At 47.4% G+C, this 27,098-nt stretch overlaps 2 protein-coding genes across 3 annotated transcripts; one reads left to right on the top strand and one right to left on the bottom strand.

Moving 5' to 3' along the window:
* Window positions 1–657: 657 nt before the first annotated feature.
* VPS18 (VPS18 core subunit of CORVET and HOPS complexes) lies at window positions 658–11,047 on the bottom strand. 2 transcript variants are annotated; one of them, XM_055715664.1, is made up of 6 exons: window positions 10,895–11,013; window positions 9,972–10,164; window positions 5,650–5,791; window positions 5,362–5,453; window positions 2,764–4,634; window positions 658–2,030 (listed from the first exon to the last, which is right to left on the bottom strand). In XM_055715664.1, the coding sequence occupies exons 2-6, from the start codon at window positions 9,976–9,978 to the stop codon at window positions 1,302–1,304; spliced, it is 2,841 nt and encodes a 946-aa protein (XP_055571639.1). In that variant the 5' UTR covers window positions 9,979–10,164; window positions 10,895–11,013; the 3' UTR covers window positions 658–1,301. The 2 variants fall into 2 exon arrangements, with proteins under 2 accessions (XP_055571639.1, XP_055571638.1); XM_055715663.1 differs by lacking the exon at window positions 9,972–10,164 and having other exon boundaries at window positions 10,895–11,047.
* A 36-nt stretch (window positions 11,048–11,083) lies between these two features.
* RHOV (ras homolog family member V) lies at window positions 11,084–25,726 on the top strand. Its single transcript, XM_055715666.1, has 4 exons — window positions 11,084–11,175; window positions 13,116–19,259; window positions 22,510–22,568; window positions 22,885–25,726. Exons 2-4 carry the CDS (start codon window positions 19,064–19,066, stop codon window positions 23,323–23,325), a joined length of 696 nt encoding a protein of 231 aa, XP_055571641.1. The 5' UTR covers window positions 11,084–11,175; window positions 13,116–19,063; the 3' UTR covers window positions 23,326–25,726.
* Window positions 25,727–27,098: the final 1,372 nt, after the last annotated feature.

Below are 27,098 nucleotides of genomic sequence, written 5' to 3'. Positions count from 1 at the left end.
TCTTCATTCAGATCATTCCATTCTTCTGCCAATTACTACCTTTGTGATTCAGCCCTACAGAGCAGAACTTCATTAAAATTTCAGTTCCATCAAAAATAAAACAAGGAATCCTTGCTAAATCACTGAAGAAGATTTTTTTCTTCTCACCTACAATGTAGTGATCGCTACCTTCTGGGAAGACTTTTTCAAGTCAGAAAAAGGCAGAAGCATTGACTGGCAGCCACCTCCAGAAAGTTATCAAATACTGCCAGGAAGGCAAAAAGCTGCCCCACAACAAGGTACTGACTTCAAATGGCAAACCAGATTTCACACCAACAGACCTTTTCTGTAGCCCACACTTGAGGGAAACCTATGACTGGATCTCTAGGCAAGTGCTCAAGTGCAGCTTGAAGAGGACCACAGCAAGACAATACAGAGGCTGTGCTCCTGCTTGCAGAGCATCACTTGAAACCTTACTACTGTATATGTCAATTCTGGTTTGAGGTGAAGACAAAACCAAGACCCACTATACAAAACCACTCATAGTAGAAATAGGATGGAGAGAGGGAGGAAGAGGCGAACAGGCTAGGAAGTATTGCTAGAAACAGTACCTAGAGAAAATTCAAATGTACGGTCTTGTCCACAAAGCTCATGGGAGAGAGAATTATACACCTTGAATTGCAGACAAATGACTGAAGTGTATTATGAGACACTCCTGCTTGAGATTTTGTACACATTCCTATATTACATTGTGTATAAACATGTATTTGTGTAACACGATGTTTACAAAATATATATGCAAGAGCATTTGTCCTTCCACAGTCTTTCCATGTATGTGGTTATAGACTCTCAGCAAAAAGGAAACAGGCAATTCTAGCTCTGAAAGTGATGAACGAAGACTACGCTAAGTAGTGTTCTTCACTACCTTTCCCTTTAAGCTTGTCTTCACCAAAACAAATACCACACAACAGGAAAGACAAATCACAAGGCTGTTCCCAATTCCTTCTGGACAACAAGGCACTCCATTAGCTTCACACTGAGAACCTCAGAAGAATCGCACGCAGCAAACATCTGCTAAATATATTCCAGTAGGTTAGCTCTTAACTATTATTGTTCAAGTTCTTAGACAGCCATAGCTATACCTCCCCATTTTTCCAGACTAGTTCACTGTAATCCCGATAACAAGACCCCATTACTCTTTCCTTAGAGTTCCACAGAAGTCACTGTATTCTTGCTTCCGGGCGTTAGATTGCCACTACAGAAGCTTTACAAGTTGTGAACAAAAAAATGCTCTGGTGCATTGACAGCTGCAGATTGGAAACCTACAGCCAGCTTTGCATCTCCTCTTCATACTTTTGGGGATCAATAAAAGGCTTATCAATGGACCGGATCATCAGCTCACCACAGTACACACACTCGGCTGCCACAATATCATCAATGTCAGCTTTGATCTGTTCCCGGCTCTGCTGCCCCTTCCCCAAGCTAATGGTATCTGCATCCTTGGGACGATGGTGGCTCTTGGAAGGCTGACTGGTAGCTGCCAACTTCTTCTGAAGATCTTCAAGTTTTGCCTGCTTATAGGCAGGAAGGTTTGGGAAAACAGCCTGGAGGAGACAGTCATAGTGAAACATGTGACCACACAGGAAAAGGTAAAAAGGGCGGTTTAGAAGTGGAAAGTCACAAGCAGCACATTTTTCCTGAGGCTCCACAGAGCCATACTTATTTCTCATTTCCTGGATGTCCTCTCTGATTCTTTTGGCACTCTGTGTGGCTTCCTCCATCTCCCTTTTCAATTCCTCAATGTGCTTGTTGTAGTCCTCTAGGGAGTTACAGATTGCCTCCTTGAAATGGTCAATAGTGACAAAGTCTGGGAAGAACGGCAGGACATCTTCAATCTTCAGTAGGGCACAGCTGGAAAGGCAGGCCATTGCCTTCTTGACATCCTTCTCTTCCTGAACAACGTGGCGAGCAATCTTCAACCAGAGCTTCTTCCGGAGTTCCTCATCATCCTCAGGGAGATCTGCACAGGACTTTGCAAGATCAACATCCACCTAGAAGTTGGACAGATAAGGAAACAGAAGTAAGTTTCTTTCTTTGTTTATCTGCCATTCAACTTCAAAGCTTGCTGTCCATTATAAGAGGTATTAATAGAAAACTTCTATTGCTATCTTATTGCCTAGGGCTGCACTACTGGCCTATTCCTTGTTTACATGTCTAACACCCCTCCACCAGTATATCCCTGAAGATCTGCTTGCTGTCCAGCAGAGAACACAAAGCCCAACACTACAATAAAGGCAAAGCCATGTTACAGTATCTTTGCTGGCCACACATTTCAGCAAAGACACAAAAATGCCAACAGAAAAAAATCCAACATCTCCCTGAAGGTCAAACAAAGCTGACAAAGGCATTCTTCTGTGATAATTATCACAGCTAGGAATAGGAAGTAATTAGAATCCTGAACAATAGCTACAGAAATCTTGCACAAATGCAGATACGTTAAAGGTATTTTATGTTATAGACTAAGCTTAAGACAGACAGTACTCCCCCTCATACTTCCCATGCTCCTAACCTCAATTACGGCTTGTCAGGGCCAGCTGTCTACTTAAAACAACTGTGAAAGCACAGGAGTACGTTAACAGAGCCAGTTTTTTCTTCCTAGACTTAGCTGCACAGCTCCTACACAGATGAGTCTGTCCAGTTCCTCTCAGCGCTCAGCTGTTTAAGATAACTTGAACAAGCTACATTCCTATATATCATAGCATGCATGCACAGACACATACACACCTGTAAGGCAAGATCTACAGCCTCCTCGTATAATTCCATCACTTTGTAAATGTGGACACACGCGTGGTGGTGCCCATGCTCTGCGCACAGGCGCAACGCATACTTCAGGTCATAGTGGATCCTATTCGGGTTGGTTCCTGCTTGCTCCAGGTATGACAACAGCGAGTCCGGCCGACACAAAGCATAAAGAGACAACAAGTAGTTGTGAATGGCTTGCTGGGTTTCCTCCAACTGATAGACACAGAACTCCATGTATCTAATGGCTTCATTGATCTGCTGGGTGCTGGCACTCTGGCTATAGTTAACAAGGGCTGGAATGAGGTTCCGGGCATCCAGTCTAGAGCCCATAGAAATCCAAGCATCAACTACCTTCTTGGGAATATGCTGGATAAGGACTGGAGAGAACTTGTAGAACAGCTTCTCGTCTCTGTGCCTGGACAGCACATTTAGGGCCTCATCATACTCGTCATGCTGGCAGTGGTGAGCTACTACACGCTCATAGTCCTGCATGATGACTGCAAAGTAGACCATGTGCTCGGTGTCCCCATGGCTAGCCAACAGCTCATAAATAGATGCTCGGTTATTAAATAGACAGTCCTTGTTTTTAGGACTGCTCAGGAAAGTGCGAAACTTCTCCCGAGTATCCAAATAGAGATTTCGCTGTGAGGGATCTCCTTCCAATATACCTAGCCAGTTCAGGTACAGCTCTGTTAACCACGTGGTCAGCAGAGTGGTCTGTGTCTTCTCAGATGGCTTTAGGTTACTTAGCTTCTTAATCAGAAACTCCATCAGGGCCTCTTCTTGCTTGGCTTCAATGAACTTCAGGGCAATCTCCTCAAAGTAGTTCTGCGTCAGTGCGTAACATTTGGCACTGTCTATATACCTCTTGTTCTGGAAGCAGTGCTCTGCCTCTTTTGCCAGCACGATATCTAGGCACTCCGGACGGTCTTTGCAATACTCTTTGGCTAAATCAAACTTGTTCATATTCATATACATCTTCCATACGTCTCTAGATTCCCGCTGGACATGGTAGCGGAACACTACTTTCTCAGTGTGGATCCATATCTGCTGGACTGTGGGATCTTTGATCATGCGCGTCAACAAGCCAAACTTCTCTAGGAACAGATCTTGAAAAACAACCTGCCCGTTCAGAGTGCATACAGCTTTCACCCGATCGGGTAGCAGCAACAGGAAGTGGAACTGGGTAAGTACAATGGATATTGGCTTGTTCACAGCTATGTCAATATCAGAAGGATAAACCCAGACCCGTTCATCACTCAAAATTGAGTCAGGACGGCTATAATCCAATGTACCATATAAAACACCATTTCCCATCATCCAGGCAAAGGAGCGTGGGTTGGAGCGCAGTTTTGGGGTGTAAAAGGCTATCTCACTGAAACCTAGGTTGGCTGGGAATTCCCGGAAGCTGGGCAAATGGTCAGCATGCATAGCAAATATGGAGCTGAAGCCTTGCTGTTCTGTCCCTTCAGGCACTTTGCCAACAAACTGGAAGAGTCTCTTTCGAGTGGTGGCTATAATAAAAAATTTCCCTTCTATCCCTCTTTCAATCTCCAAGCAGCAGACTGGGGCAGGTCCTGACTCCTCCTCCAGAGTGTAGACCTGTCGGAAGTACTGGTCAGGATTAGTGCTGAAGAGGCTTCCCTCGCTGACAGAGATTTCAGCCTCATAGATCTGCCCCTGGGCTGTCCCCACCAGGATAGGCCCAGTGTTGGTCTCCGAACCAAGAAATTTATTCCAGCCCACACTTTCAATCAAGTGACCTTTCCAGCGGGAGAGTGCTCGTACTTTCTGAACACTTCTGTTCAGGTAAAGGCATTCACTGGTGTTCAGGGCAATCAGGAGATGAGAGCCTGCCAACAGGAGAGGGGTATGGGAAGGAGAAGGAGAGAACAAATTATGACTGTGCCTACACAAGCCAAATTCCTGAGGCTTTTAATTCTCACGTTTGATAAGCTCCAATATCAACATACTTAATGCAAGACTTTCCCGAGCATTCATAGGAATGCAGGGGATCTCCATGCTGGATCAGAACAGTAGTCCATATGTTGCAAATTTAGATTACTAGTCCCGGATGCTTCAGTGCAAAGGTATTCTTCCATTTCAATAAGCAGTCTAAGGACAAACAGTTCCCAGAGTTCTCTCCTGTCCTTCGCAGTTGGTGACAGATATAAGCATCTCTTTCCAAACTCTTGTTTTGTTTTTTAAAAATTAATCAAGGCTACAGTGAGCTGCAGATGTTTTACAGTCCTTTTTAAAAAGTCTTTTATAAACACATACAGCACAGGGTGACTGCAAAGATTTCCTTTTGTTGGTTTTAGCAGCCTTGCTCAGAACAGCCTAATTACTTGTGTTCATTTTAGAGAGTTCAAAAGCAACAACATACACACAACAAGCCAGTGTTTTTCGGCAAATCAGTAGGCAGGGCCCCTGGGCAATGGAGTCCTGCCCACAGAAGAACCACCTGTTCTCCTTGTTTACAGAACAGAAACAGAACCCCTTCACTACTGCTAGTTAGGTACATTCAATCGCATCTGCTGCCAACCACCGTCTGTAAATATACATAGTCCGTTGCCTCACCTGTGTGGTCCAAAAACATCTTGTAGACTTTGGCTTCATCTTTGCGTCCCAGCTCTACCTGATTAGGTTCATCAGGCTTCCCAAGATCAATCCTGCAAAGAAAAACCATGAAAGCATGCTTCCAAGAAAAGTTCACGTAGGCGTAATTGCTTACTCTTTTCCGTATTGGGTCCATGGCCTCTTATCTGGTTTGTAATAAGTTCTCTAACAATTTAAGGGGGGGGGGGGGGGGAGGGGCGGGGAAGTAGAGGAAAACAAGGAGTAACTTCATGTCTGGGGCAGCATTACCTGAGAAGGGTGTCTTTGCCAAGGCTCATGCAGAGCTGGTTAGAGGAGACCACTAAGCTGTTGATTTTCTCTGGAGGAGCAAAATCAATCCTTTGCTTGTTAAATATCGGCGTTTCCTTCTCCAGTCGTGCATTTACATATCCTGGAGAGAGAACACGAACACTTAAAAACGAAACAAGACAAACTCCGACAACAACCACCCCGCACTACATCAAAATCTAACCTGAAAGACTAGAGGGATCATCACGTGCTCTGAGTTTTATTGAAAAAGGGGTGCACTCCATGGAGCACGAACACAGACAGCAGCACTCACGTAGGTGCGTATAACAGGAAAGAAAAGTCATAATACGCTTTACCATCTTGTCACAGAACCGCAAACATCACAAGCATTAATTCATTGATTTGAAAGCATACAGAATTCCAGGGGAAGCCACAAAACTGTCACATAAACTGCATAAAAAGCTGGAAATAAATAGCAGAAGCACAAAATAATTTGTTTTCCCTGGGTGACAGTTTATTTGTTCAAGACAGGAAAGACTGGCTGGTATTACACAAGACACAAAGAGGGCTCTAGCGTGACACTCCCCATACAAGCTACCCAAGAGACCACTGTGATGTTAATTGAAACACATTTCTCTCTTATTCCATGTTGGAATTGAATGAGCTACCATACTTAACATCCATCACTCACAAGCTAAAGCTATTTTGAAAGCCATGTTGGGATTTTTGTAACCACATAGCAGACTTCATCAGAGAGAGAGGCTTGCTGGATTATTTGCTCCGGGAACACAGCTGGAGGTCACAATGCTGCTTTTACCATAACGCTGTTTTACCAACCATAACACTATCCTAATTGCAACTTTCCAGTTGTTGCTGGAAGGCATGCGAACTACTTATTAGAGCCAACACAATAACCAAGACCTGGTGATTGCTGAAGCAATGCTCCAGTCTTGACATAAATTGCTTCCTGAGCCAAAATCCATTCAGACTGGTTTACTGTTTCGTGGCAAATCCTAAGAGAAAGCCAGACTAACCTGATCATCAGATCTTCTCAAAAAACATAACTGGGCATTGGTTAGGATTCAGGCAAGTTAAGGTTAGAGTTAAGGGTTGAAGTATGACAAGACACGGCCACCTTATGGGACACACATTGCATTTTAAGCCCAACCAAGCAAACCTGACAAATCATAAACTGAAAATGGGACCGTGTACAATCACAACTAGTTACACGGGCTAACTTTCTAAGTCAGCTAGTCAGTTTAGTCCCAACCAGCTTGGGAAATATGGCATACATAGGAAGGCATGTTGAGGGATTACTTATGAAAGATATCTAGGTGGGAAAGGCAGAGAATGGAGAAGTAAGGTCTGACTTGAGGAAAGTGACACACTTCTAGAGAAATATGTTAATAAATAAATAAAACTTAGAAATCTATTGCTTTAAAAACCTCTCATGATCTTCAGTGCAGATGGGCAAAGAACAAGATGGAGTTCAAACTCATTCCTTTGGGTACAACAAAGGCAAAAGCCCTGCCACAGGCAAGCAGTCAACAAACAACTTTTAAGACAGGTGAACCTCTGACATCATGTGGCAGCACAGAGAAACAGCACGGGAGATTTAGTTTTCACTGAAGATGGGTAGACCTCTGCACCCAAAACCACAGGACTTGCAGAGACCATGCCATTCTGTTCCTAAATGAGGCCAGCACTCTTTATGATCTTCCTACAAGGAAACAGCTACAGAAGAGCTCAGACAAGCCAATGAAGTGCAAAATAAGAAGGCATTCATATCAAGCCAAAACCAAGTGATGATACTCATTAGCAAAATCATGGAACATATGTGCATCCACAAACAGATCTTATCACAAAGTTTCATCCATATCTCTCCCATGAGACAAGTTTTCCCAGTGACGGAGTTTCCCATACGCAAATAGTCTTACATAACTCTCTGACAAAGAAAACAGCAGAGAACCTCAGTCTGACCATACTACCCCAAGCTAGAAAATAAGACAGATTGACCCATTGCCAAGTTAATCCATCTGCTTCGCTCCATGTGCATGTGAGGGATTTCTAAAGCAAGCAGATCCATGCAGCAATTAGCCTGGACAGGAAGGTTAAAACCAAAAAGAGCTATAGCAAGTTAAGGCCATTCATGGCAAAAGTAGCTAACTAGGAATATGTAATCTTAAAGAAAACAGAAACCTGAGATTGTATCTCAGAGGAAACAGACTGCTTCCATCCTAAACAGCATAGGCCTGACACTCTCTAGAACAGGACTGACAGCACCACTTTGAATCACGTTCAATACCTATAATGTCCCCCAAACGATCCTGAAAAACTCCTAATTTCAGCCCTGCTGCTGCTGAAAAAGCCAGTGCAGCAGTGGAATGCAGCCTGCTAACACTAGGAATCCTTTAATTGCCTATTCCACCAATGCCTCCTCCTTGCCTCTGCCTCACCACTAGACCAGCCGCAGGATCTTTAAAGGATTCTTATTTTAGAGGAAAGATGCACATGCAGGAACAGACAAAGCAACCACAATCTGAGTAGGCAGCATTTTGCTCAGCACATATGTTTTTTTCCTCACACATTGATCCACATTTAAAACATTACCCACTTACGCAAAACAGACGCTCTTCATTTCAGATTAGGGAGCTGCAACGCCACAGTTTAAATTTGCTGGTATGAACTGCAGACCGAAACATGCAGAAAAAGCTCCCAAGCTGTAGATTCACACGATGTCGCAGCTAACCCAAAAATACATATTTTAATATATAAAAAGGAAGGATTACTCTAATGGGGAAAACCCACATACCAATGGATCACCAAGTCACATTCATTCAGGCAATACAGAATTTTTTTCAGATTGCCACCAGCCAAAACAAGGCTGACTGAGATAGCAAGAGAACCCAGACACAGGAAGGAAAGGGAACACCTAGCACCTATAGACAGCTAGGTACTTAAGAGTCAGGGGTGAGGGGTTTTGTGTTTTGGGTTTTTTTTTAAATCAGTCACAGCTCAAGCCAGTGGATTGGATTCCAGCATTCTGAACTCTTTAGGACTGTATCCATTACAATTATAAAAACTGTAGAATCATCACCACTAACATGAGGATTTTAATTAGCATCCATAACAGGAGAAGGATGAACTTCTTTAACTTACAGTTCTCTAGACAAGGAGAAGTCTCTTTTCCTTTCAAACAGTCCCCTCCATCTTGACTCCAACTTCCCTCTTTTGTTCAGGGAGATTCTACTGCAGCACTTCCCACCCTGACTTCTGGGCAAATCTGCATTTTTCCCTAGAGCTTTTAATCTGTTTAAAGACCTAAGCTCACCAACACCAGTCAAGTCCAGTGGGCCAAGGTAGGTCTTCTCATGCTGGAACTGCAGTACTTTAAGTTTACAATGCAGCAGTGCTTCAGGTTGGCAACAGAGTCACTGCATGGTTACCTACAACTCTGAGAAACAGTACCTGCAGTTCAACAAGCATAGGCAACAACTAACTGAAACAGAGGAAGTTTTAACATCTTCCAAATTTTCCAACCTAACCTTAAGGACTGTTCAGGACGTTAACTATTTACCTGCATCTTTTTCTAACATCACGTTGCTTGAACCTCAGATGGCTCACAACTCCTACCAGCCCAAGTTTTGTTCAAAATTACCAGCCTGGTCTGATTTAAGAATAATTAAAATCCTGATTAGGCTGTGCTTTTGCAATTAAGCAGTTTCCCAAACTCCCTTTGCCAATATCAATTGTCAGCAAGCTGGCAGATTTCTCAACCATCAGACAGCCATGACTGGAGACAGTGTTGCAGCACTCAAGAAGAAAAGCTGAGTCCTTGAAAATTTATTTTCAGTAACACTGTTCATCCCAACACTGTTTTGCACAATACCTATTCAGGACACTTAACTCTCTATCTAAGATTACACAATAAAGTAACTATACACCTTAAAACAAACATGGGAAACATACCTACTCCAGCACCTAAACTCAGGATATTCCGTCTGTGTATTTATACTCAATAATGTACACTGTATGACAGAATTCATCAATTCTTACCACATAAAAATCTCACAACCTGTTTCCCCAAAGGTTGACAGTGTGCAATACTGTATCAGGAAAAATCTGAAAGAAAGTATCCATACATTTCCAAACTTTCAACTCAAAAACACCAGATCTGCATAGCAGCTGGTATTACCATGACAATACCATAATACTTAAATAAACTCCATTGCCCTGCCACACTCAATAAAATGTTGTGAGGTGACATCTAATAGGGAACAGTTATTGAACCTACTAAACCTTCAATTTATCATGGAATATACCTGCCATTTGTTTGCTTTCTCTCACATGAAATAAACAACTGTCTGGCCATCACACCACTTCTTTGATTGTACACCTCCTTGAACAGAACAGTGTACTAAGGTTTCCCAGACCTTGACAGGCAGGTTTAATAGTGGTACAGACTGGCTTCTTGGTAACCTCCTTCAGCAGTAACCTTGCCATCACGTAGTCAGCCTAAAGGAACCACCGTAAAAAATAGTCTGTGGTAAACAGCCCCCGTGTAGGAAACTAACCCCGAGCAGGCAGAGCTGTGCATACAGCCGTAACAGCTGGGCTCCTCAGAGAGGAGGGGGGGAGGAAGGGAAGCAAGCTGATGAGATGATCTCAGACAGCTACGATAGCTCTGAACTGAGCAGTGCTGGGGTGTTGTTACAGTTTGTGACTACGAAGGCAGGCCACTTCACATACACACCTCTCCACCACGCACCACTTCACTGCAGAGGGGCTACGGCCTTACACAGCCCTCCCACAGAGAACCAGCGCCTTAGCTTTGCTACAGCGGCCTGCACCACCCCCGAGCTCCACCGGGAATCAAGCGTCCCCCGCGTGGGAACAATTCCCACAGCAAACGATGAAAAAACAAACGGCAGCTGCTGGGCGATACACCCTCTCCGGGAAGCACCCGCCCCGGCCAGACGTGCCCTGCGCCCTCCGCTCCACCCCAGCTAAGGAGCCGCCGCTGTGCAGCCTGCCCTCCGCAGGGGGACCCCAGCGGGGCCGGGCCCGGCCCCGCCGAGGGGCTGCGGGCGGCAGCGGGGCCGGGCCAGGCCCCGCCGAGGGGCTGCGGCCCACACACCAGGCCCGGCCCGCGCTGAGGGGAACGCGGCGCGCCGGGGCCTGGCCGTGAGCGCAGCGCTAGCGCCGCCCCGGGGGCCGGCCGGGGCCGGGGCCGCCGCGCACCTACCGGAGTGCGGGATGCCGACGCTGGCGCGGCTGGGCTGCACGGCGGCGGAGCGGTACAGCGAGTCCTCGTACTCGTCCAGGATGGAGGCCATGGCCGCCCGCGCCTGCCACAGCGCGCGGCTGGCCTGCGTCACGTGACGCACGGCGGCGCACGGCACCTGCGCGCCCCCCCCCCCCCGCCGGCCGCGCGCTGCTGCCGCTTCAAGATGGCGGCGCCTCGCCGGGCTGCCACAGGCCGCTAGGCGCGGCCCCGATCCCCGTGTCCGTAATAATGCCTCGGAGGTGGGTAACCGGCCCGTGGCCTTGCTTCCAGGTCTCGGGGTGCTGCAGGCACAGCAAGGCTTGCAGGCTCCGCGCGTCCCGGTGGTGCCCGCTGCCATCCTGTGGTGTGCAGCCGTGGGGTGATCACCTGGTGAGCGCACCAGCCGGGTCCGTTAGTCGTGACAGTGCTGAAACACTGTATTTTCTAGTGATTCCGATTGCAGCCAGGCATTGGCTGTTCTTAAGCACACCTATAAGAACTCCTGTGCTGAGTGGTAAAATCTTGGCTTTATTGCTAAAATGTTGGTTGTGGCACAGCATGTGGCGATCCAGCGTAAGGCTGTCCTTGAACTGTGCTAGATTTCCTCTGCAACTTTATCCAGCTTTCTAAACCATGTGTGTTGGACTCGGCTTCTTTATCACTAAATAGTACTTAAAAACCTGGCGTTTTCTTCTGTTCTGATATGCCAACAGTTAGTACAGCTTTACGCTCTAGCTTAAACTAGCAGAATTTGTAACAATGGCGTTAACAAAAAGAATTTCTTATACAACACTTTTGGGTTTCATCATACATAAAATGAATACAGGTGTACCTGTGTATAGTCTTATGTATACCATATACATATGTATACCATATGCTGTACATTAGATGTAAACTTCACAACAGTCTCTGGAAGGAACAGAGAAATGTTGTCCCACAGGGTACAGGACAGTTTGCAACACAGAGGGATCCATGACAAGATAGAGGAGGTCTTCCCACGGTTAGCTTGCACCTTGTGGCAGTGGGGCCCCACCAGCAGCTGTGGCATGTGGCTGGCACTGCACAGAGTTGCATCTCCTTTTCATCTGCCCTTTTACTGGACACCTCATGGCCATAAACTAGAGCTCTGGTCTGCATTGCTTGGCCTCAGGCCTTCTCCCCAGCGCTGAGGCTGATACTGATATGCAGGCCCCGCACTAGCTGGGCTCCTGGAGGCTGCCATGGTGCGCCTCTGTGGGGTCACCTCTGCCTGCTTTGCTGAATGCATAACTGGCTCTTCCTGACTCAGCAACCTGCCTGCAAGCACTAGCAGGAGCTGAGACCCAGCTTCTGCTGTTTACCCTCTTTATGTGGCAGCTCTGAGCCAAAACAACAAAACCACATTCCTTTGCTCTCCGATCATCCTGATCATCATAAACAGCAACTGTTTTCTTTCAGCTTCTCCAGAGGTACACAGAAATTACATTAGGTTTAGGGTAATGAGGTAGGAAGGGACTTCTTGGACTATCAGATCCATTCTCCCACTCTTGCAGACACCACATCATATAGTCCTTTCTCTATTCCTATCAAGCGCTATCTAAAAGCGTGGGTATTTTTTCCTTTAACTGCTCCGGCTTATACCTGTTCCAAATGCTGATTATTCTCATGACTTCAAGCTCTGATTTCCAGTCTAGCATAAAATGTGGCTAGTCTGAATCCTTTTGTTCTTGTTCAAACACCGTCCTTTAGCGTAGAGGACGTTTTAGAGCATTGATTTCCTTTGCAAGAATCATCACAAATCATAGCCTTCATGCAGATGTACCAAATCCAGGATTTACCAAGCCAGGTAGTTCTTGCCTTTCTCCTTAAAAAGAGGAGGCAGTTAGTTTCTTGGAGCATCCCTGTAGCTCTTTGCATTGGTTGCAGGTTCAGCTCATGTTTAGATAACAGGGGTGAGCATAGTTTGACCCCTCGTTTCAGATTAGGTCTCCTTCTGTTGCCTTCAACAATGATCCTTATACTTCTCTGTTTAGTCACATTTTTAGCAGTAGAAGACCGAAAGGTGGTGTTTTAAGGGGGAAATAAACTATCTTGAAATACATCTGGAAATCAGGCTAAATTGAAATTTGTGCACAAATTTCTCAGTGTCCAGCTCTAATGGCTGTTTCCATTCAAACCCTAGATCAGGACATATCTTCATGATCTTTTTTTCCTTGGTCAGGTCCAGAAATGGAAGAGATTTTCCCTCTCATTCTGGCAGACATTATTGCCAGTTAGGGCTGATACCTCGTGAGAAACCTGCGTCTGATTTTAGTGTTGTTAAATTGGAAGCCAGATCCTCACCTTATTTGGAAACACAACATCATCCTAAAGCTAATGCAGGCCCACAGGCCTGCTCCATCCATCTGCACTATCATCTGCTGTGATTTATTTAATGTAAAGTCATGCAATAATTATGTCCCAGTGCTGCATTCACAGATTTAATATCCTGAAAAGAAGGGGAGAGCAAGGGTTGCAGGCAAAATATTTGTCAGGTCTTTGATTCACCAGGAATGTGTGAAGAATCAGAAGATTACATTTGTGTATAGTAGTGGTATAAGTCTGTAAGAGGGACTTGTGGGAAAGAATTGAGTGATTTTTGGTGATATGTTTGGATTGGAAACCTAAATTCTGCTCTTGTTTTTGTATGGCTGTGGTCACACACAGTAATTTTGGCTTAAATAATTAACATTTTCTCCAAGGTATGAACACAGTAATCAACATCTAGGTGCTGTATGACATGCTAATCCCTTCAGCTGCCTTGAGGAACAGATTCTGGATAATGGCAGAGACAAACATATACTGTGTCCAGATTAAGCCTGTCTAAATGTGGGCTTCTACAACACTGTCTCTGTCATTTCTGGATGCCCCTGCCCAGCCCACACATTGTGCCAGTATTAGTGTGTGTATGACTGCAAAGTGAGCCAGTTCATTGCCTCGCAGCAGATGACTGTGTCATCCACGACCTAAGTACAAGTGTTGGTGCAGGAAGATGGGGCTGTGGGAAGAGGAAAGGGCAGAACAAAGGCAGCTCAGATTTCAATGGCTTGAACTGCCCCTGAGATAACCTAGTGACCCAGTTATAATTTGAATTAAATGCTGGACTTCCTCACAGTTTTCCACTACAGACATGGTACTGATCATCACTCCACTTCACTCTATGTAGAATATTCCTTCACTGTGATCAACATAAAAATTACACTGTGTGCATAAAACCCATAGGCAAATAGGTGTATTTCCCCAAATGCAACAGGCTCCATGAAATGCCCAACAAAGATGCCCAACCTTTTCCCCATCACCAGTACCCTGTGACTAATCCCTCAGTTCTGATCCTCAAGAAAGATCTATAAATGATAAGCCTGAGAACTGAAACCGGTACCTCGACGGAGATAGTGGTGTCACAGCATTTTATGGTTTTCCTAGCAATCCCTCTTCCGCCCAGCCCCTTGCTGTTCGGTGTTAACTGCCTGTCTTTCCCTGTTTCACGTGGGGATATGAACCTTATCACCTTCCTCTTGCTAACTCCCTCACCCATTCCAGTAAAGTGTTAACTCCTCTCTTCCCATGAAGTGTCTAATTGACTGACATCTAATTGATAATTAAATTAATCTCAGAGTATTCTCTCCCAACCTGTCGTTACTCTGAAGTTTGCTGTTTCTTTTTCAGATTTAAAGAAAGGGCTTTGAGTGCCATAAACCTTGCCCACTTTTTTACATTTATCAGGTGATTTATTAAAAGATCTAAACTCTCCAGCAGATGGCAACATACTTCTAAATTATTTATGGAACATCCAAGAGACAGGAGTTGTTCCTGTAGAAGTTAGATAGATGAATTTGTCTTTGAGAAAGGGGCTGAGAATATAGTTGTGTACCTTTCTCTGCAACGTTTAAGAAAACATTTTTTAAGCTAGTGGCACCATCATTTCATTTAAACTCATTATTCTGTAATCTTAAAATATAGTATAAAATTGTTGTGGCTTTTTACCTCTGTGTTTAACTTGAGTGGCAGTGAACAGATGAACTAGAACATCTCTGTGCATCCCCCATGGCATTGCTTTTATTTCCAAGGAGCAATAAAGTAGTTCGGAGACCAGGACAGCGGGAACATAATTTCTCTCCTTTTTTTGTTTACCTGAAAGGCATTTCAAAATCACACATCTCCAGTACACACCAGGAATACCCATTAGCTGCTACAGAATCATGAAGTATTTTTATTGCTGTGGACTCTGAAACTACAGAGCTCGTATCAATCAGGAGCTGTATATGGGAAAGCAGATACTAGGATCTTTCTTCCTTTAATTTCAGCTGTAGTCATTTTTCTGTGAATAGCCGAAGCTCATTTTCCACTGACTTGTGCGTTGTGGCTATTTCTGCCTCTGCAAGGTGGATAGAAAATGATACCAAGAAGCATTTGATATCATTTCCTGCAGGTTGCCACGACTAGACGAGGCACACCACAAGGGAAAACCAGACTCCAGCTCTTGTCTTCACCCTTTTGTCTCACTTCTTTTAAGTGGTAATTATGCTTGATTTTTCCCAGGGAGGATGCACACTCAGGTGCATGACAAAAGGCCAGGTGACTCAGCACTGGTTGTCTCATCGCCTGCGATTATTCAGGCTGGGCAGCGGCTGTATCTCGATTTCTTTGGCTGTATCTCGATTTCTTTAGCGTATCTCTTGGCATCACGGGATCCAGTTTGCTCTGGCACCTGCGCTCCAGTTTAGCCCCTCTCTCAAATCTAGACCCCCACTCAGCTGCCCTGGTGTGTGGTGGCAATGTTGCCTGTTCTCAGCATCCCCCCATTTCTCATTGCTTCGTGTTTCTCACAGGTAGCACTGTGAGAGGACTGAGAAATGCAATCTAAGGGCATCATTTGCAAAGGGAGTCTACTGGCATAGGCAGCCCACTTGTACAAACGCAGGTAAAGCTGAAGGCCAGGTTTGCTCACCACCATGTTAGGACTGGCCTATAATTTTTTCTCTCCCCCTTGGTAAGAAGGGAGCCCTGCTACTTTTAAAACTGAGGATTGCCAACTCCCACAACACAGTGCTTTTTCTGAGGACACGTGAGTAGTTCGGTAGGCTTTGCAAAAGACAGTGAAAGTGGCTTCCACTCTGCGACCTTCATGCAGATTGGTCCGTGGCCACACATAATTGTGACAATACAAATTAGATCAGCCAGAGAGGCAGAACATGATGTTGTCAGAGGTGCAACGTTGCTCAGGAGCCAGTGAAAGTCAGGACCACTGGCTGCAAAAAATCCCAGCATTGCAGTTTCCCAATATTGTAACACTGCACTTCAGAGGGAAAGTTAAATGGAATAGTTTGAGCTGATCCATAGCTTTGACCCCACCACAAGGGACAAGCCCTAGTTTCCTCCTCATCCAAATTGGCTTAGTTACTGTTTTTAACTTGGTCCATAGGTGGACTTCTTCTGCCACAGCTCAGTGAGAAAGGTGGCTATAATTAATAGAAAAGAGCAGAAGAGGAAGTGTTTTCCTCCAAATAACTGTGCTTTTTTAATAATAGGACTTTGTACAGATGGATAAAGTTTGTTCGATGGTGACAGTCACACACTGCCTAAATACATAAATCAATTTCCACTGTAGATCACTGTGTACTCTAATGGAGCAGCTTTTCTCTTTAATTTAAGAAGCTACATATGGTAGTACAGCCCAGCTGAATAACGGCCGAATGCTAACAGTACCTGAAATCTATATTTGGTCTGCCTGAAAACAGTTTGATCTTCTGCACTTAACTCCCGATGGATGGGAATTCACATCATGAGGAATACCATCATAATTGGTACTAATTATAATTCCCGGGAGAGATGCCAAACATAGCATTGCAGCCTGTATTTCCCACTTGGGCAGAGAGCTGATTTTGGCAGAGGAGCACAGCAGGGAGGCAGCGAGCATTGGGGCTCTCTGTGGCTGTCGGTTCTGCAGCTCTAGGAATGGGACAGACTTTCACTGCCAAAAACAAAACTACAAAAATCTTGCAAATTCAAAATGTCTGACTCCTTGCAGTGTTGTGAAACTCTTCTGTAAGCTGTCAGGAGCAAGGCAAGACCTGAGAAAGGAACCCGTGGGAGCTGTCCTGTTTGTTTGCTTAATCGCTTAGTTTATATGGAGATTAAAAATCACTTAAGCTCATCCACAAGTTAAGTGTATGTCAACCAATGGCTGTCAGAAACTGCAAGGAAAAAAGACCATAGTCACAGAAGGAAGAGGTTTTAGGAAAGGAGTGAGAGAAAAAGGGATTAAATCCTTGGAGTGGGGCAACAGTGTTGTCTTCAGGGACATCCATTCCTAAGTAAAGAGCATGTAGGAAGCAAGGGCTGCCGGCTTCATCTCTTGCCCTGCTACTGGTGACACTTGCTAACAGTGAATAATTTGGTGAATAATCCCTCATTTACATTCATTTCTTCCGGTTAAATGGAAATGTCATAGTTCACAGAATGTCAGCCTGTGCCTGAAATGCACTGCAAAACCTCTGCACGATCCTCGCTTGCTGTGCTGCCTGCCCCGGGTGCGGTGCAGAGTGCCCTTGCCGGTCCCATCAGAGGCATAGCCACACCTCGCGCATCGTAGAGTATCGCCTGCCCCGGCGCTTTCTGCCTCTTCTGCAGCAGTTCAGCTGTCACCTGGCTCCGAACTACCACTGGGGAGCGTGGCACTGGAAAAAGCCAGTCTATGCAAACCAGTCACTTGAGTTAGCATCCACTTGCCGTAGCAAGACTATCTGGCACACGTTTTAGCAGCAGCCTAGTTTATAATATCATCCCTTTTTCTATAGGTGTAGAAATTCAAGGTTGCACTAGTAAAAACACAGATGAGGCTCATGAAAGCAAAGTGCTAGAAAAAACTGCAGAGAAAAAGCCTTCTTGCTGTTTCCAGGAAACCTGTGGGCTGTCTCCAAAGAGTGGGCATGCTTTGTCCAGCCAAGACTCTTGAACCTGAGGGGTTGCAGTACATGTGACCTTCTGTCAGTCATGGGGAAAAGCATTTCAGACTGTGCCTGATGTAAAGATGTCTTCTCAAGTTTAGCATGAACATAGGTGTAACACCTGGGTAGCTTCTCAGTGCAGATGCAAAGTGCAGTGAGACGCAAGCTCAGGAGCTGTGAATCAGTGGCTCCTTGCAGCACGAACCTGCCTGGTGCAGACAGGTCCCCCTTGCTGACAGCACGATGGAGGACATCGTGTAGCAGAGCTGTGGCTCTCATTGACAGCCAGACTTTGGCTCCTCCATTAGGAAGAAACTTCATTTTCAAAGCTGATGTTGCAAGACTAGGTATTGTGTGCGTTAATACTTTCCCTCGGGTGTTCTCGGTCCCTTGGTGGTGCTACGCTGGGGCGCAATGGTTGCGGCGATAGCGTGGCCACATCTCTCCTTTTAAGTGGTGTGCTCCCACTCTTCTGTTTGTTTAGTTGTACTTCTTCAGACACTGAGCTCCTCAGGGCAGGGATGAAGGCATCTCCCAGCTGCCAGGGGCACGCACGCCAGTGTGTGAGCGACCAGAGGTGAACATGGAAAAAGGCAGTAGTAGACTGGGAGCTGCTGCACTTGTCCGTGCAGCTGGGAAAATATGCTTTGCGGGTTTTGCCAGCATGTAGCAACAGCTTGGCTGGCTCGGAGGAGCTCCGGGGTGGCAGCCGGAGAGTTAACAGACGGGATGCCTTGCTGTCATTTGTTCTCTGGTGTCCCCCACGCCGCCGACCAGCGCTGCCGGTGGGATTCCAGCCGGGCCAGGGAGCACGGATGCTCCAGGTGGGGCGGCTGGTCGAGGGAAATACGTGATTCAGCGCGGCTCCGCTTGAAAAGCGAAGCGGGGGGGACAGGGGGCCGGGCCGGAGAGCACCCCCGCACCCCGGCGGGGCACCCCCGCACCCCGGCAGCCGGCGCTGCTGCCCGCGGGCGGGGGGCGGAGGCGCCGGGGCCGGGGCGGGCCGGGGCGGGCCGGGGCGGGCCTAGGGAAATGCGGCCGGTTTTGGGCTCGGGGCGGCAGGTGCAGCGATGCGGAGCGGGGCAGCAGAGCCCGGCCCCGCACGGCAGCGCGCAGCCCCCCCCGCAGCAGCCCGGCGGGCGAGCATGGCAGGGCGCTGCCCGCGCTGAGCCCCCCCGGCGCCATGCCCCCCCAGGAGCTGCTGGACTACGCGCCCGCCCTGCGGAGACACAGCCCCCCGCGGGGCAGCGGCCCGGAGCTGGGCATCAAGTGCGTGCTGGTGGGCGACGGCGCCGTGGGCAAGACCAGCCTGGTGGTCAGCTACACCACCAACGGGTACCCCGACGAGTACCAGCCCACCGCCCTCGACACCTTCTCCGGTAGGCACCCGGCGAGCCCGGCCGGGGGGGGAGAGCAGGGGTCCCCCGCGGCGCGGTGATCCCCCCGGGGGCGGGCGGGGGTCCCGGCGGGGAGGGGGCTTTGCGGAGCGGGGGAGCGCGGCCCGGGGGCACCGAGCCCGGGCAGCTCGGGCGCTCGGGGGGGTTTAGCTGGTGGCACCTTCGCGGTGGGACGCCGAGGTGGTTCGCGGGTTCTGTCAAACCGGGCACCCTCCCGCGCCTGCGGTGTTACTGCCACTGGATAAGGGGGGTTCGGTTTTTTGCCGCTGTGGTGGGCTTGAGCCTCAGAAATATCACAGCATTGCACCGGGGGCTTTCTCGCTTCAACTGACAGCAAAAACAGCCTTGTTCCCCACGTGTCCACTGAAGTCAGCGTTGAACAGGGGCTGCCAAAAAGTTGGCGAACTGTGTGAGTCTGGCTGGAGTTGCCTTCCCTGTCAGCTGATGAACTCTCCGCAGTTTCCACTTCTGTAAATGCTATCTTTGTTCTTCTTCTCCACTCCTTTTCCTTTGGGCTCCAATTTCTAATATAAACCCCAGGAAATTGCAAAGCTCTGAAAGATTTCTGCTTTGATACGAAGAAACACAACAGTACGTGACAGCATAGATCTGTAGATCAGAGGTGGGCTCGAGTCAGACCAGGAACAAGCAGCCTGATGTGTCATAGTCTCGAGGATTCTTGGAGGGAGCGTTTTGTTCCTCTGAATGTCCCCCCAGGTGCTTGCTCTTACACTGGGAATTGTTGATCTGCCTTGACCCTCTCCAATCTCCTCCACTGTCACTTGAAGGAAGTGAGCTGGGAACGTGTTACTGTTCAGGGTCCAGCAGCCCTTGGGAACAGACTAAGGAGTCCTCCAAAGGAAAAGTTACTGCTCTCTGCTCCTTTTACATTGATGTGTATGGTTTGGGCTAAGAGAGGCTTGAAATTGCCATAGTTATTAGCCTCCACACTTTTTGAAAGAGCGAATCCATAATAAAATGATCCAGAAAGGTGGAGGTGGTATGAGTTCAGACTCCCCGATAAGCAGCAAGATAGCTGCACGCAGACTTAGCCCTGCTCTGAATGTCCGAGTACCAAGCTTGACTTCCAGAGGTGCATAGGATTTGCAACTGATAGAAATCAAAAACATTAAAAATGGGCCTTCTGAAGTTCACTGTCTCCTTATTGGGAGAATAGAGAAGTTTCCCTTTACAAAGCCGACTCTTAACCTGGATAGACTTGAAGAAAGTCCTTCCCTGGATTCAGGAATTATGGTTCAAGATCCACTTCAGAAATTTCAACCCAATTCCCTCCCCTCTTGGGGAATACCTGCAATTGCAACTGCCAGCAGAAATGAGCAATTTAACCTTAATCCTGGTCATGGGACTGTAATGGCAGGAACAAGATAGGAGAAAGTCTTGCACTGTTGGGGGGACTGGCTCCTGGACTGTGACCCAGCCACATCTGTTGGGGTGCTACCTCCTGCTGGGTGTCACTGCCAGCTAGGGCAGCCAGGGTGAGATGTGTACCCAGTGACCTTTCTCCACCAGGCTATCCTGTTCTGCCGGCCACTTCGCTGTTGTACCAAACCCAGCCTCGGCCGAGGGTGTGACCTTGCGAGGGCGGTTATTTGGAGGGCTGTCGCTGAGCTGCTGGTGTGGCTCAGGCTAGCAGCAGATAGGGCAAAACTCTGTTGCAAGCACTGGGGCAGCAGCTGATATATGTGGTGCCTTCCTTCTGAAGATGTTAAGACATTTCAGAGATGCTAATTCCTTCTCTCAATGCACTTGTGAGACAGAAGAAATCAGATACTAGAAAGGCAAATGCCCAGTGCCTTGAAGATCAAGTCAGGATCTAGCAGGTTCTTTGATCAGGAACAGGTTTCTCTTCCTCCTCTGGGGCAGAGATATGGTAACAACCCAATGGGTTCCCAGTCACAAGGAAGCAATGACTTTCAGCTACGTCACAAGGAGTGGCACTGTGGTGGACGTGCCCACCCCTTCATTTTTCCATCAGCATCAGGCGCCCACCAAACTTCAGTTCATCTTTTATCTGTGCCTCCGTTGTTCTGCCCAGACTGCTTTCAGGGAGGAGTGCTCTCCTCCAAGAGCTGGTGTGAAACTCTCCGAGTCGGTTGTTTCTGATGCTTTTCTCACCTGGCTAATTACTTCAAGAATCACAAAAGATTGATCCTGCTTCTGTTTTGGTGTGGGATTATTTTGGTTTGCTTTTTGTGCTTTTGTTGGTTGGTTGGTTCAGTTTTTTCTTAACAAAAAGACCAATAAAGCTTCCTCCCTGGGCACAGCAAGGGAGTTTAGCTAGCTGGTGTCAAGTGCCAGCCATTGTCACCCTAGCCAGGGTGTCTGCCTCTGTTCACCAGAGCACAGCCCCATCCACCTTGCCAGGACTTCCAAGGGATTTCCAGCTCCCCCATCCCCCTTCTCCTTTTCCTCCACTCCTAACCAGTCTCTGTGGTGTCTGTGCACTTAACCATCTAACAGTTTCATTCCAGGTTTCCATCAGAGGTCCTGCCAGCCCTCAGTCTGAGTCAGCTGATACCACATGAAGGCTGGCTGTGATTAGGGAGTGAAATGGGAGCAATCTTACATGTGTAACTCAGCAGTTTTCCAGTGTGCGGGTAGTCTCTGAAGGGGATTTCACTCATCGCTCTTTCCTTAATAACATCTTCATTTCAAAGCTGGGTTTAGGTCTTCATTGCTTTTCCTTAGCTGGGACACTCACAAAAACACTTCTTTTTTTTTTTTTTTTTTTGAAAGCCAAATTTCTGGCCTGGGTGGGGAAAATCTCCAATAGCTTGTTGAATGGAGACTGATTTGAACTTCTACCCTTGGCCCAGAAGCTAGGAGCAAGTTGCTGAAGTTCTCACTTTGTCTTTATCCTTGTCTGCTTTCTTGGGTTGTGGAAGAGCAAGAACTCTTTGGCTAACAGCTTCTCTTCCCTAAAGAAGCAGTTGTCCCATAACATGGAACTGTTCTTTCAAAATACTGGAGAAGAGCCCGTAACATCGGAGGGCTAACCAAATCAGAAAGCCTACTGCAGGTCTCTTAATGTTCCCAGTACAAGCTTCAGCTGTTTTAGTGAGGTTTGGGAGGATTCTCAGCAAGGAGGACAGGCTTGAGTGACTTCAGCAAGCTGTTCAGTGGGATACAAACCAGAGCGCTCTGGGGAAAAGCCTGTAGGAGTGTATGTGTGTATGCTGGACAACTCATCCTTGTTCTCTTTCTGCTACAGTGCAGGTCCTGGTGGATGGAGCCCCCGTCCGGATCCAGCTGTGGGACACTGCTGGACAGGTAAGCTCCAAAGCAGCTGTCAGCTCTGGTCCTGTGGGACAGGGTTTTGAGGAAGGCAGTATTTAAATGGGAAGGAAGGGAATGCACTAGTCCAGCATCAGTCATTCACTGGTATGGCAGTCACAGACAGGTAAATGACAGACTCTCAGCTCTGAAACTTCCATCTGAACCGTGGCATGGCCACAAAGTCAGCACGATGCCCTGCTTCTGAGGGTGTTGCTGTCCTAGTTAATGTGTGAAAAATCCACTGCAGAATCATGCTGTTAGGAGATCAGACCAGTGAAGACCTTTCTCCCCCCCCCTCCATTTTCTACAGGAGGACTTTGACTGTTTGCGCTCGCTTTGTTACCCCGACACAGACGTCTTCCTTGTCTGCTTCAGCGTGGTAAACCCAAGCTCCTTCCAAAACATTACTGAGAAATGGATCCCTGAGATACGAACTCACAACCCCCGGGCGCCAGTGCTGCTAGTGGGGACGCAGGCAGACTTGCGGGACGATGTCAATGTCCTCATCAGCCTGGATCGCTACCACGTGAAGCCTGTGGCCCGGCCTCAGGCAGAAGGTCTAGCTGACAAAATCCGGGCAGAAGCCTACCTGGAATGCTCAGCACTCACCCAGAAGAACCTCAAAGAAGTTTTCGACATGGCCATTGTCAGCGGTGTTGAGCACAAAGCACGGCAGGAAAAGAAGATGACTGCCAAAGGCATCAAAACTCTCTCCAAGTGCCGCTGGAAGAAGTTCTTTTGCTTTGTCTGAAGCTGCTTTGAGAGGAGGGGGAAAAAAGAAACACCCGATGCCAGCATTGGCTCTGCACCTTCTTGGAGTGACTGCTCCTATGGCCCCAGCAAGAAGGGTATGATAAGCTGCTGGGCTTGGAAACCTGGCTCTTGCTGGGTATCAGATGCCTAGGAGTCATGAACTGGATTTCCATTGTGCCAGGATGTGGAATGGTCCAGGCAGCCCTAAGTACCTGCCAAACACGTCTGTAGTGTCCCAGGCTAATGGGAGCCTTTAATACATCAAGACTCAGTACGCTGGAGTAGGCAGGTTCCTTCCATTGTTCAAAATGACCAGTTTTCTGTCTGAAGCTAACATGCTTTCGGAGTTCTGACACAGCATAATAGACATGAGGGACTTTCAAAGTCTACCTATGTTTTGGCTGATGTACAGGCTTGGCAGAAAGTAGGGCAGGGGCAGTTACAGGAGACTGCAGCGTAGTCAGACGTGGGCTGTGGAGTTTGGAATGTGAGACTTGGGCTCCCCCTCTGATTCTGCTTGCCAAAATAGGTAGAAGTCACTTGTCTGTGAAAAAGCAGCACTCTTTCTTAAAAGCCCTGTATTGTGAGTACCCTGGAGAAGGTTTTTCCTAAATAAAGACCATTAGCAGGCTGAAGAGAAAGTGCACAGGGAGCTACAGTGATCCTTTAAGCAAAACATTCTCTGAGAGGACTCTGTAGGCCAGTGGGTGCCAGTGCTGTAGTCCTGTAGTTACGGACTTGGGGACCTATTTTGAAAGGCCTTTTGGGGTGGGGGTGGGGGTGTTTTGAGAGAAAGAACAGGTGAGGAACAGTGATGAGTGGCTCTGTCTTAGCAGGGATGAAACTGTGTCAGCAAAGGGTTTATAACACTACCAAGGGGTGAAATGTCAATGGAGAGCCATGCATGTAATGAAAGAAGAGAGAAGGAAGAAAAGGAAGGGAATAAAAAGTAAAAAAAAAAGAGAGATGAAAGGGAGAAGAAGAAGGAAAGAATAGTGAACGTTGTTAAAAGAAAGTTGTGATTCTACTTGGCTGAGATGCTAATGTTCAGGGAATCTTATAGAAACTTGAAAAATTTGCTAGTGATCTCAATTTCAAAGCAATATTGTCCATACATTAAGTTCTGAATCAAAAGAAGAGAGGTGTAACGAGTGAGAAAGAGAGAGAGAAAGTTCCTCTTGGTCAGTAAAACTCCTGTTTCAGATCTGCACAGGAGAACAGAGTTTACAGTGTACTATTTCTCCTGAGTCTGCAGAACAGGAACGGAGGGCGCAGGGCTTCTTTCTGTTGTGTTTCCCTTTCTTAAAAGTCAATGCTTGATCTGCTGAAATCAAAAGCGAAGGAAATCCATGAAGCTCCTGCCAGAGAAAAACATTCACTGTTTGCTCTGTTCTCCCCTCACCTGTTTCTCAGGGGACTAATTTCCTGGTGAGTCTATTCACATTTTATTACAGAACTTGCATCGATTTCTAAAACTTCTTTCACAGTGACATTTCGTTCATGGTTTATGTAGCAGAGCACATGACAGGTCCTGTCAGGCAATGCTTTCGATACTCAAGGGGGTTCTCTGCATCAGGCCATGGCCCGTCGTTTGGGGGATGCTCCTGAGTAATGTGACAGATGGTGACATAGCTGTGGATTGCTTGCTCTGCACCAAAAGCAAGCCTACCTGAGCTACTGGGCCTGTAAAAACTCAAACGCGAGTAATGCGGTATGGCTCTGGATCCAAACAGGTGCCTGCCGACATCTCTCACCACCATCTCTTTGTGGCGCGGCTCACATAGCCCCCAAGGACGCTGCCTTCCCTGGCGGTATCATAGCATGAAAAGGGTGGGCAGGTCTTGCTAAGGGATGTGGCCCACAGCCTGGGAGCTGCTCGTAGGGTAGGGCTTAGAGACCTGGAAAGGATGGCGTGGCAAAACGAGCTGAGCAAAGGATCCCCCAACTGCAGCGCGTCCGGGTCCAGTGAGGAGTCCTAAGAGATGGAGAGTACGGAGGCGGTAGCTGGAAGTGACATGTCCTCCATGCCTCTAGGCAGGACACCGCTTCCCCACCAAAGCTCTCACTCAGCAACGCATCCCTGCACGCATTTCCTACCTGTACGGGCACCTTTGCTGTATCATTAGTTCAGTTTCTGTTGGGTCTTCACGCATTTCTATAGCCTGTGAGACCGAGGGCTGTGGTGTGACCTGCTGAGGAGCACGCCGGACCCCTACGGAGCAAATCCATGGGCAGAAAGAGCACCAAGCTCCCTCCTGCTGAGGGGAGAGCAAGGGTTGCCCTGCAGTAGCTTGGTATGAAACAGGGATTATTTCATTCTGGAAAAGAAACTGTATTGAGAGCTGCTTTCTTCCTCTGTGATTGTGTCTAGTATTTGTTCAAATAAATTTTTTTTTATGTCTACAATTTGTGTGTGTAGTTTTGTCAGTGCAAAATAAACTGGGTTTTAAGGTAAGAGGAGGAATTACTCCCTTTTACTGACAATAACATAAAAGAGAAATTGCCCCACTTCTCCTTCCATGTCCTAACCCCGACTGGCAACAGTAAAGATCCTCTTACAGCTGAAACCTTGCAAGACCTGTTGCCTCAGTTAATTTTCTGCTCCCTGAGTGGCTGCTCAGGGAGATGGAGTGGTAAACATCCAAGGTTTCTGTGCCTCTCCCCAGAAGCCACCATCCAGGGACCAGGCAGGAGGCCCTCCCAGCACTCATGGAGACAAGCCCATGTAGGGCTTGTATTTGGAGCCTTAATGACAGCGTGCTGGTCTGTCATTAGGCTGGGGGGTAATTTAGTGACCAGCTTTATTTAACTTGCCTTGGTAGTTGAACACTGCTTAAGTACTGAAAATTTTGTCCATGCCACATAGGAGACAGAGGCTGTATCCAAGATAGCTCACAGGGCTCACCCTTTTGGCCTTATCAGCATCCCAGGGCGGTCTGGGCCCTGCCCCCGGGGCCCCACAGCTGCTCCAGAGGCGGAGGGCTGGGAGGCGAGGCTGCCGGGGGTTCAGCAGAGAGGTAGGAAGGAAAATGGACAAACCCCACACTGCAGCAGAGGTAATGAGCAAATGTCATTCAGAAACTAGAAGGGAATAGGAAATCGCTGCTGATAAACATTATTTGGGAACTTGTTTCTCTTTTTTTTTTTTTTTTTAAACGAAGTCCTCCTGCAGCCTGCTTTTTGCTAGATGTCAAGCGACCTGTGGGATTACTTGGAGCTTTGCGTACGTTCCCAGCTTTGCAGCTTCCTGACATTAAAGCTTACAGAAGAACCTGTGAGTGGAAATAGCAGCAAAGTGCAAATTAACTTTACTGGGAGTGAGTCATCCCACTGAGCCATATCCTGTCATGTGCACAATAAGCACCCTAAAACTCCCTGAAACCTGGGAACAAAGCTGAGCTCCTGGGGGTGGGGGTGAAGCCACCTCATTAAACAGTGTCCTACCAAAGGCATCTGCAAAGCCTTGCTCTAGCCCTCTCTGCGGTGCAGTACTGGACCTGTGCTACTGCCCGGCGCTGGCACAGTTCGGGCTTGTTTCTGCCTTGCAGTGCTGCTTGACCGACCTGTATTTGCAGACGATGCTGAGAGCGCAGGAGAGTTCCTGGGAGACTGTTGCTAACACAAACCACCCCACCAGGCTGGGTGAAGCTAGCCAAGCCCATGACTAGGCCAGCACAATTCCACATGGGTGCCACTTTAACGCCGGAAAGGATCCTTGTGATTAGTTGATCTGACTTGCTCCATAGTGCAGAGCTCAGCATGAAATGCTAA

The sequence above is a fragment of the Falco cherrug genome, chromosome 7 (genome assembly GCF_023634085.1).
Source record: "Falco cherrug isolate bFalChe1 chromosome 7, bFalChe1.pri, whole genome shotgun sequence".
NCBI classification, from domain to species: domain Eukaryota; kingdom Metazoa; phylum Chordata; class Aves; order Falconiformes; family Falconidae; genus Falco; species Falco cherrug.
This window is presented reverse-complemented; position numbering and strand designations above follow the sequence as displayed.